Genomic DNA, 11155 nt, shown 5'->3' with positions numbered 1-11155 from the left:
AAATAGATTATTATAAGGTCTATAAAGCTCTTCATAAACATTAGGTCAATTTAACCAAAAAAAGATAAGGTTATTTAAAAAGATTGTTATTTTTTTAACAAAAAATAAAAAATAGATAATAATCTATTTAATGAGGAACTCCTGAAGAATGTTAGTCTCTGGATTTTGTGCCCCTAAAGAAAAGAAGAAAGATACAGAAATATGATTTTGTTTATTAAAAATGTCGGAAATTGCGGTGACAAGCCACAACTATTAATTATATATATTTCTGAAATGGTCCATAAACACAGTATATATTAATTCATAGGTTAATAAGATCAATTATGATTTCGAAACAAAATTAAAACGTGTCAATTGTTGTTGCTTTGCTTTTTCTTTGGATTTTCTTAAGTAGCAACTGTAAGTACGCGGGAAAAGAGAGTGAAATCGGAGGCGCTTAATTAATGCGTACTTACAGTTGCTACTTAAGAAAATCCAAAGAAAAAGCAAAGCAACAACAATTGACACGTTTTAATTTTGTTTCGAAATCATAATTGATCTTATTAACCTATGAATTAATATATACTGTGTTTATGGACCATTTCAGAAATATATATAATTAATAGTTGTGGCTTGTCACCGCAATTTCCGACATTTTTAATAAACAAAATCATATTTCTGTATCTTTCTTCTTTTCTTTAGGGGCACAAAATCCAGAGACTAACATTCTTCAGGAGTTCCTCATTAAATAGATTATTATAAGGTCTATAAAGCTCTTCATAAACATTAGGTCAATTTAACCAAAAAAAGATAAGGTTATTTAAAAAGATTGTTATTTTTTTAACAAAAAATAAAAAATAGACTATGTCACGAAATAGACATCTAAAGTAGTCAGATCTCTCCCCGCTCCAAAAGAAGTTATGAAATAATGATGCGAACAAAAATTTAAACGTGATGAATTTAACTTTATATTTTTATCGTTGAATATATTATATTTTACTAACAGTTATGAATTTAAATTTTAATATTATTACTAATAATTTAATAAATATTACATATATAAAAAAAGAAGGAAAGGGAGAATAAATATATGCATTCATTTGCTTTTAAATGTCCAAGAGAAAATGTGCAAAATCAGATATGTTTTTTTCCCGAACTAACTAGTCTTTTTTTTAAAGATTTGATCGCACTAACTTTTTAATTAGTTCTTCTCAGATATATATTTTAATAAAGTTTATTCATATTCCTAAAGGGAAAAACTTTTGCCTTTAATAGTGATTGTCATGTTTTCTATAGTACTTTTGTTGACTGATTAATTAAAAAAAGAAGGAAATAATACATGGACTAGTGGAGGAGGGAATTTTGTAAGAGCAAAAAGAAGGAATATAAGATTATAAATGTTCAATATATAGTAACATTATAGTACAAACTTTTTAATTTCTTTTTCTGAATTGGATCTAACATAAAAACATGAGAGAAGTAAGGTATATTCTGGAAAATCTACACGTTGGCTCCAAAGTTGAGAAAGAAAAAAAAGTGCACATTTTGTTTAATTTCTTTTTGGGAGTTTTTAGAAATTAAGAGAGTACAGATTTCAACATCAAATGAGCTTTTTGAAAAGGGCATATCAACCCATATGCACTGCACCCAAATTGCACTCTCCAATTACCTCTTGAGTAAGACAAGGCCCTGATTTCCCTCACAAACTCCACCACCCTCCCCCTCCCCCCCCAAAAAAAAAAATCAAGAATCTTCAGTTTTGCTTTTCTTTTTAGAGAGTTATTAGTCCTTTGATTTTCGTATAAGCAATATCTATTAGCGAGTTAAGGTAATAAATCTCTATATCGAATATATAATAAGTAATAGTAGAACACAAAGTACGTGTAAATTGGTAAAAAAGGTTTGACGTATCTATTTGAGCTATATTACGTAGGATTATATTTTACTTTCTTAACATATGACAATGTGAGACAACTACCACATATTTTTTTTTAAAAAGATTTTTATGTTTGACGAGCTAAAGACTCATTTTATTGCTCGAAAGAGTGTCCAAGTATAACACGTTGATGAAGATTAAGGATTTTACATATTAATTGGGTGCAGAAGGATTATTAAAAAATAAGCGTTCCCTCAAAAATAAAATTAAACAAGAAAACCTTGATTATAATTGTTATGGAAAATAAATTTACCTCCAATTATACGAGACGTATTTGGTTAAAAACTTATGGCTATACAATCTTCACTTCATTGAGAAAAAGAAGAAGAAATAAAGGCTAATTCATCAACTAAATTTAAGTGTTCATTTTTACGTTTATATCAAAGAGTATTGTTTGGTAGTTGAACATTTTTAGAAAGCTTTAGTTGTGAAATAACCAAACGCTATGAAAGTTTAAGTAGATAATGCTTAATATTATCGCAAGAAAGTTAAATTAATTCCATCTTCATTCTTTTCTATAGTTTTTAATTAGTACTATACGCAAAGTACCATTGAGTCATTGACTATACTGGTAGTCTTTCCATTTAAATAGTTAGAGAAAATGACCACTAAAAGAAAACTAAATTAAAAAGTCCAAATACCTAGACAACCCCTCAAATTTGGCTCCGGTTTCCATTTTAACACATTAACTAAAGTTTGTACCTATTAAACACTTCAACGTCATATAAATTATGCCTATTGAACACGTCTGATGATGTGGCAAAAAGAGTGCCTCACCTCTCTTTAGACGCGTGAAGTAATACCAAAATCATATTTTTTTCCTTTTATTCTATTTAAGAAAAGCATAGTTTTGCATTCTTCTTCCTCCTCCTCTCCGAGCCACCATCCCCATCATCATTTCCTCACACCGACCAGAAAACTTCTTCACGCTACGAAAAAATTGTGAAATTCTGCAGCGAAGGCTACGGATTAAATGCCCATTTTAGTAGTTTTAATGAAAAAAATAAACTGCACCGTAAAATTCATTAGTTAAATTATGAGCAGATGGCCTGAGACAGTCAAATGAACTGCACCGTGAAGCCCGAGACAACAGATATAATAGTGGTGGTGGTAGCTGCAGTCGCCTCTTGACAGTGGCATTTTTGGCTCGAGCTTTGCGGCTTCTTTTTTGGAGAAATTTTACCGTAGTTGCTGTCTTCTTCCTCTTGAGATTCGTTCAATAGATTGGATCTCGGATTCTTCAAACGCCATGTTTGAACGCTTGAAAGTTTCTTTTAGATTGAAGTTTTAGGAATATGAGATTAACAATATGATCATTTTGCTTCTCGGTTTAACCGGAGAAGATAGTGTCCATGGCGGCTATTGGTATGAGGCAATAGAACCAGTGGGGAAATGTAGAGAAGACGATGAAATTGTTGGGGAAATTTACGTATAAAATAAATCTTTTTTGTTTTCAAAACTTCTTTTTGACTATTTGGGCCCAAATGCCACGTGTCTCCCTCTTATTTGTCATTTTTGCTAAGTCATTCATGTGTGAATTACACGCACCTTATTGTTTTTACTGGTTATGAGTAAAGTGTTCAATAGATCACTTTATATAATATTAAATTGTTCAATAGGAAATGCGCTAAGTTAAAATGTCAAAATAAAAACTGGAGCCAAGTTTAAGGGTCGTACACCTATTTGGCCAATTAAAAATAAAGAAAACAAAAAGGATAATTAGGCAAAAACAAAAATAGAAAACAAAATGGATGACGTGTCACCATACACAAAACTCGCGGGTGTTCAACCAAAAATCTTACCTTCAAAAATTAAAGTAAAGAAATAAAAAAAAGGAAAAAAATATTTTATCTCTTTTAATTTATATGATTATGATTATGATTATATATACTTAATCTGTCATTGAGAAAAAAATATAATAACCTATCACAAAAAATAATATCTTCTTACCTTCAGAGATAATTTAATTATAACTTTTTAAAATATTATCACTAATAAGATAATTTATATTTTACACAAGTGCTTATGGCTTGATTTTAATTATAATTTTTTTAAAATTTATTTCTCGATTTAAGGAGGTCACATAAAATGGAATGATTTTTTTTTGTTTAATAATTAAATACTCCAACATTTACGAAAAAACGAAAAACTCCTTACTCTTCTTCTCTCTCTCTCATTGCGTTCTTAATAAATTCTCAGCTTCTCTTTCCCTATTCTCTCTCTCTTCGTTTCCAATCGATTTTTCCTATTTTCGCTTTTCGTTTTTTTGTCTTTATAATTTTCACATAACTTATATGATAACAATTTACAGGTTAGGGTTTTGATTCCCACACTTTTGGCGGATTAAGGAACCACGATTCAAAGGTAATTTATATTTTTGATTTTTTTTGTGAGGTTAATCCTCAATTTTATGACCTACAAATTATCCACAATTTATTGTCACTGCTGCACTCGGTGAATTTTCCTAGATCTTAATGCATATTTTTGATTATTTTGGTTATACGTTTCGTATAATTGATATTAATTTTTTGTATTGATGAACATGTTTTTTTTGCTTTTCTGAATTTTGTGGTGCTGACATGTGTAATTTGATCAGGTTTGTGATATGTATAGAACGATTGATTTGGTAGTGTTGAAAAGGCAGTGCAATTTTATGAATTTGATGAGATTTGTTATGGAATTAGGTTTTTTAGGGTCAGGTTTGTGGGGTACAATGGTGTGATGTTATGCATTAGGTTGTTTTTTGCCATATTGGAACATTTTGTGTGGTGAAATGTATTTTTAGGGTGTTAGAGTTGGGATAAAGTGGGTTTTGAAGATGGAGGATATTCAGCAGCAAATGCAGCAGAAGTCAGAAAGCACAGGGGATGATGTGCGCTCCGAGTTTGAGAGGGGATTGGAGGAGTTGATGTGTGGACACTTGGACGAGTGTATGTCTTATGCTTCGTGTAGTTCGGTGCGTAATACTGAGGATGAGGATGAAGAGTCTGATCAGCTTGTAAGGAGGAGGAGGAGGTCCGACCTTGAAGGCGATGACCTGGCAGAGTCTTCTGCTGCCAGGAGGCGCCACTCGAGGATTTTGAGCAGATGGGCAGCAAGACAGGCTCAAGAGATGATTACTACCATTGAGAGGAGGAATCGTGAGTCTGAGTTGATGGCACTTGCTGGTTTGCACACTGTTTCGATGCTTGATTCGTCTTTCTTGAGGGAATCACAATCTCCGACCTCAAGGCGTCAGGGTGATTCTGAGAGAGTAAGCACGAGGGCTTCTACTATTTTGCAGATGTGGCGGGAATTGGAGGATGATCATGTGTTGAATCGTGCCCGTGAGAGGGTGCGGGAAAGGTTGACACAACGAAGGAGCATGGATTCTAATACCAATGTTTCTACTGCGAATATGTCAGAAAGCCGGGAAAGTGATAACCAAGGTAGTTTGGTGGATGCTAGTGAGAGTGAGAATGAGTATGGTACTTGGTCTCATGACCCGATTGGACCGCAGAATGATCATAGGGACCGTGATAACTCCAGCCGTGAACAGTCTCCTGATCTAGGTGAAGTTGAGAGGGAGAGGGTGAGGCAAATTGTTCGTGGATGGATGGAGAGTGGGATCAGTGACCATTCATCTAATGTCTCTCAGAGAAACGGTGGTCCAAGAGGGGAATGGCTGGGTGAGACAGAACGTGAAAGGGTGAGAATTGTGCGGGAATGGGTTCAAATGACTAGTCAACAAAGAGGAGCTCGTGGTGGCCAAAGGGAAGAACAGTCTACTGGGCTTAGTTCTCAAGTAGATCGTGTTCGTGAAGGGTCTGTTGTTGACCATGAGGATGCCCAACCAGAGCACATTCGTAGGGATATGTTGAGGCTGCGTGGGAGGCAGGCTCTCCTTGATTTGCTTGTGAGGATTGAAAGGGAAAGGCAGAGGGAACTTCAGGGTTTACTAGAGCATCGTGCAGTGTCTGATTTTGCCCATCGCAATCGGATTCAGGTTGGTTGCTGATTTTATGCCTTTTATTCTTTCACCAGACCTTTCTTCATTCTGTTTTTTTTGTGTGGCATTCTCAATAGAAATCATGATTAAATGCTCCGTGTACGTTTTGTGAGGTCGTGCTTTGGCCCTAAGTTTTATCTTTTTACATTTTATATCTTTCTACAGTCGCTACTCAGAGGAAGATTCTTGCATGAAAGGCCTCCTGTGGAAGAGAGACCACCTTCGCTAGCAGCAAGTGAACTAGTTCAGCTAAGGCAACGTAACACTGTCTCTGGGCTGAGGTATGTGATGCAGTCAGCCTTGTGTTGCAGCCTAGTTAGTTTTGAATATTTAGATCTATTTGTCTTCTTGAAACGGTTCTGCTAATTAATTGGACTTCATTTTCATGCATTGTTGGTTTGACTAATACTGTAGTAGGTGTATTTAATGCCGTTGTGCAGTTGATTGATTGCCATGGCCAAACAACAATAGTCAAATCAATCTCTTCCTTGGCTACTGTGCTGTGTCTCTTCTAACTCAAATAATAACATTAATCTCTTAGTTATGATAAAGTCTTCTCCTAATTATCTCTCTCTTAGTTGTGAAAAAAATCTGCTCGTAAGCATCTCCTCTCTAAGTTGTGAGAAAATCTTCTGATATACCAAATTCCCTTTACCATTATGATAGTGAAAACTTTGATTCGCTGAAAATGAATGTGGAAGCTGGCAATTACTGTTGGATCTCAAAAATGCAATGTTTTCAGGCTATACTTAAAACTTCTAATCATCTGAGGCTTCTCGATACCTGTGCTAATGATGGACAAGTGAAGCTGATCGCCAATTTTCTGCCCTGAGAAATGAATCTACAGGCATGAGAATTGTTATTTTAGTAGATCTGCAACTGAGGTGAACTCAGGCTAAGTTTAAACTGACAACTAGTTGGTATCGCATATTAGGGATCCTTTACTTCCATTGTGTTTGTCAAAAATTGGTAAGCAAAGGATATAAAAGAAAATTGTTTCTGTTAAGCATCACTTTGGGAGTTCTCTTCAAAGGTGCTCTAAAATAAAGATAATAATATTAGAAGTAGTTTCTGAAAAAATGGAATAAAATAAAAGAAAAAGTAGAAGAAGCCTTCCACTAGATTCCCACCAAAAGGAACTCAAACGTTTTATGGGTCTTAGCATGCGCGTAAGACTGAATATTATCCTGATTATACCGATGTTTAGTTATTATAACCATTACTATTACTGGTATTGGTGTTGTTGTTTGTGCATGGAGTGATGCTTGTGTAGTTGCCTTGTTCAGGCTTAGAGAAAATTATCCTCTCTGAAATAAGCTTTTGATGGATTCTGATTGTTCTTTTCCACTTACGAGCATTTGTTTCATGCTTAGTTACATCTTTGCATGAGTTATTTTCTGTGGCAATTGATGATATTCAGTTTCTAGATACTGAGAGGGAATGTTTCTTGCTTCTTTCTCAACCCATTCATGCAACAGATCTTGATTTTCAGCTCTTTTCTCAGTTGAAAATTGATAATATTTGTCATTTTATAATTCATGAGTTGGTGATCTTTTTATCTCAACCAGGGAAGGATTTCGCTCCAGATTAGGAAACAATTTACGTGGTCAAGTAAGCAGCAATTCTGTATATTCATCTAACAGTAGGAACAGTGATTCTAGAAATAATCAGACTCATGCAAATCCTTCACAGGAAGTCCAGAATGAAAGTGGTGAACAAGTGCAATCTGGGGAGCTGGAGAGCAACGCTCATCAGTTGCCTGATCGCAGTGAGAATTCTGGTCAGAGTACGAGACAACAACCGTCTCCTCACCAAGGAAGGGATCGAGTGGAAGCTGTTGTTGAAGCTGAGGAAGGAACACAGGGTAATTTAGCATCTAATGATTCTAATGGATGGACTCATGAGACTACAGAGAATGTAAGCAGGAATTGGCAAGAAAATCCATCAACTGCTAGGTCCCTTGAAACAGCAGCATTTGTCGGGAGTGTAGAACATCGTTTTCCAGAAAACCAGGAGGTTTGGCGTGAGGATGCCTCACGAGAAGCTGCAGAGACTTGGTCGGAAGGACCTTCCGATCCTCCTAGAATGAGGCGTCCTGTCCCATTAAGGAGAATTAGTAGATTCCATCCACCTGATGACGATAATGTGTATAGCATGGAACTCAGAGAGCTTCTTAGCAGGTAAAATTTGATTCTTGATTGTGTTTTCCCTCTCCATGCTTACCTAGGCATACTTTTGGTCTGTTGTTTATTGGAAGTCTTTGTCTGGTAGGAGGAGTGTTTCCAACCTTCTTCGCAGTGGCTTCCGTGAAAGTTTAGACCAATTAATTCAGTCATATGTGGAAAGGCGAGGCCGCTCTCCTATTGATTGGGATCTGCATCGGAACTTGCCCATTCCTGCTTCATCGGAAAGGGGCCAGGACCAGCAGAATGATGAGCAAAATGATGATCAGCAGGATGGAGTTGGCAGGCCTTCACTTGTGCTACCCTCTCCTCCTGTGCCACCACCACAGCCACTTTGGCATCAGGATTTGCATCACCCCAGTTGGCCACGTCACACTGTGCATCGTTCTGAACTTGTAAGTCAACTGCTTCATCCTGCCTATCAGAAAAGCAAAAAGAGAATCTATTGCTCTTTCGGGGGTTTATCTTGCTTCCTTTTCGGCATCGACTCCGATATATATGATAATATTGATTTTGATATCTGATTTAGTAATAAGACTTTGCTTTTAATACATACGGAAAAGGAAAAAGTACTCTGGGTATACTCTTTTTACCAACGGGTGATTGTGAAGCAAAATGTGCCAACATCTTTTATACTATCTTTTCTGTTCTCTTCATTTTACTAATTTTTCAGAATTCAGCAATCTCTACGTACCAGTATTAAAAAGGATATCCTGTTTAAGTTTGGCGTTTGTTGCCAATGAGATAAATAGATGATATTCTGATTAAGCCAAGCAATTGATAATGGTTTCAAGTTATCAATTCTAATATATGAAGAAACTTAAACTTAGGCTGGGCGTACTCTTTAGCAACTGGTGATTGTGAAGAAAAATGTTCCAATATCTTTTGTACTCCAATTCTCTTGATTTCCTATTTTTCTTTTCAGAATTCTGGTAGTCTTGACCAGTATTAAAACAGAGAATGCATCTTGGTTGGTGTTTGTCGTGAATAAGAACAGTTATATTCTGTTTAAGTCACTGTTACCTTTCTCACTTATATTCTGTTTAAGCCAGGCAATTGGTAATTGTTTCAAATTTTAATGTGTTTAATGGCACAACTCTACATCTTTTATGTAAATACAAGAGTCATATGTTACTTTATTGTGAGCTTAATTTGTGCTGTTCTGGAGCAGGAGTGGGAAATGATAAATGAACTTAGAGCAGACATGGCAAGACTGCAGCAAGGCATGAACCACATGCAAAGAATGTTAGAATCTTGCATGGATATGCAACTGGAGCTTCAACGCTCTGTCAGGCAGGAAGTTTCAGCTGCTTTGAATCGATCAGCTGGTGAACAAGGTTTGTTCGTCACCTGTAGTTTTATGAAATGTTAATGCTGCTCCTGTGAATGTTGAAACTCTCCGAACCACCCGTTTTTACTGCGCCTCACACTATAGGTTTGTTCATCACCTATAGTGTTTGAAATGTTAATGCTGCTCTTAAGAATGTTAAACCTCTCCAAACACCGATCTTTTTAACTGTGTCACACTATTATTTCTTCTAACTGGGTTTGATTGTAAACCAGGGGTTGCGGAGACTTCAATTGATGGTTCTAAGTGGGGCCACGTGAAAAAGGGTACTTGCTGTGTTTGTTGTGATAGTCACATCGATTCCCTGTTGTACAGGTAAAACTCATATTGCGGAATCTAATGAATCTTGCAAACAAATGTCCAGAATATGCAGGATTGAGTGTTTTGTTTTGGGATTTGACTTATACCATCACTATTAGTGTATCTTAACCTGTTGTTGCAGGTAACTAGCCTTATCTTTTAAAGAATTGATCGTTTGTTTCCTGCATTGGCAGATGTGGGCACATGTGCACTTGTTCAAAATGTGCAAATGAATTGGTGAGAAGTGGAGGGAAGTGTCCGTTGTGCCGTGCACCCATCGTTGAGGTGATCCGAGCCTACTCGATACTGTAAAAAACGAAGCGATAGGAGGGTAAAGACAGAAGTAGGTAAGGTGTAAGAGGAGTTGTATGCTCCCTCTACCAAGCTTCTCAGATTCTTATCTGTAGAGTGTTTATTACTTTTGCCTATGTTCTTCTGATTATATATATGAAATGCTACGCAATGTGTAATTGGAAAAACGGAAGGCACTTTTTTTGCATCATTCATTCGTAAATAAAAATGTTCATTCTTTTGCAATTTTTTTGATTCTTTTTATTTTCCATCTTTTTCTAGAAGAAAAGAGTACTCATATTTGTTTCATTTTTGGTTTAAATTACCCATTTGTGTCATTTCATGGCACACAATTTTATTATACGCAGAGTTAAATTATGTAAAAATAGCACGGGTTAGCCAGTTTTCGGACTGCTCATTCAAAAATAACCAGCGTTTGCCAAGTCATTGAAAAATAGCCACTATTTTGCTGCAACAGAGATCGGTCCGGCATAATATACCGGGGTTCGGTGCACCTGTGTATGAACTTTCAGCATATTATGTTGGAACTCCAATACGCGGAAAGTTCCAGCATAATATACTGGAGATTCGAGCACCTGTGTATGAACTTCCAGCATATTATACTGGATCAGTATACTTTGCTGGAACTCTATTATATTATGCTGGCTGGAACTCTATTATATTATGCTGGCTGGAACTTTATTATATTATGCTGGAGTTCTAGTATACTTATGCTGGAACTCCATTATATTACAGCAAAGGGTCAAATATACTCATCTACTTTCGAAAATGGTCTAAGAATACCCCTCGTTATACTATTGGGTTATCTATACCCCTATAGTCATACTTTTGGTTCAAATATACCCCTCATTTAAACGGAGTGACACGTGTCATCGTCCTGTTGGTCAATTCTAAATATCTCCTAATTAATTAAAAAGAACCATTACGCATACCCGGTTTTTTTTTTGTAAAAACTGGAAAAAACTAAAAATAAATTTTTACTAAAAATTAAAAAAAACGAAAATATTTTTTTTTCCAGTTTTTACAAAAAAACTGCTTTAAAAAAACTGAAAAATATTTTCTAAAACAATATTTTTGTAAAAACTGAAAAAAATTGAAAAGCAATTTTT

At 35.6% G+C, this 11155-nt stretch overlaps 1 protein-coding gene across 2 annotated transcripts; it reads left to right on the top strand.

The window, feature by feature from the left end:
• Positions 1-4607: 4607 nt before the first annotated feature.
• On the top strand, positions 4608-10271 carry LOC104115324 (uncharacterized). 2 transcript variants are annotated; one of them, XM_009625921.4, is made up of 8 exons: positions 4608-5900; positions 6069-6184; positions 7472-7514; positions 7596-8083; positions 8175-8481; positions 9258-9423; positions 9650-9749; positions 9929-10271. In XM_009625921.4, the coding sequence occupies exons 1-8, from the start codon at positions 4734-4736 to the stop codon at positions 10044-10046; spliced, it is 2505 nt and encodes an 834-aa protein (XP_009624216.1). In that variant the 5' UTR covers positions 4608-4733; the 3' UTR covers positions 10047-10271. The 2 variants fall into 2 exon arrangements, with proteins under 2 accessions (XP_009624216.1, XP_033516953.1); XM_033661062.2 differs by having other exon boundaries at positions 7472-8083.
• Positions 10272-11155: the final 884 nt, after the last annotated feature.

Source organism: Nicotiana tomentosiformis, chromosome 5 (genome assembly GCF_000390325.3).
Source record: "Nicotiana tomentosiformis chromosome 5, ASM39032v3, whole genome shotgun sequence".
Classification (NCBI taxonomy): domain Eukaryota; kingdom Viridiplantae; phylum Streptophyta; class Magnoliopsida; order Solanales; family Solanaceae; genus Nicotiana; species Nicotiana tomentosiformis.
Note: the sequence above shows the minus strand (reverse complement) of the source record. Positions and strands in the feature narration are given on the sequence as shown.

Bases quoted from the DNA above. Each gene is read 5' to 3' on its own strand.
- LOC104115324 (XM_033661062.2), top strand. From the start codon at position 4,734: ATGGAGGATATTCAGCAGCAAATGCAGCAGAAGTCAGAAAGCACAGGG. The intron at 6,185-7,471 runs GTATGTGATGCA...TATCTCAACCAG, and splicing joins AACACTGTCTCTGGGCTGAG to GGAAGGATTTCGCTCCAGAT. The intron at 9,424-9,649 runs GTTTGTTCGTCA...ATTGTAAACCAG, and splicing joins TCGATCAGCTGGTGAACAAG to GGGTTGCGGAGACTTCAATT.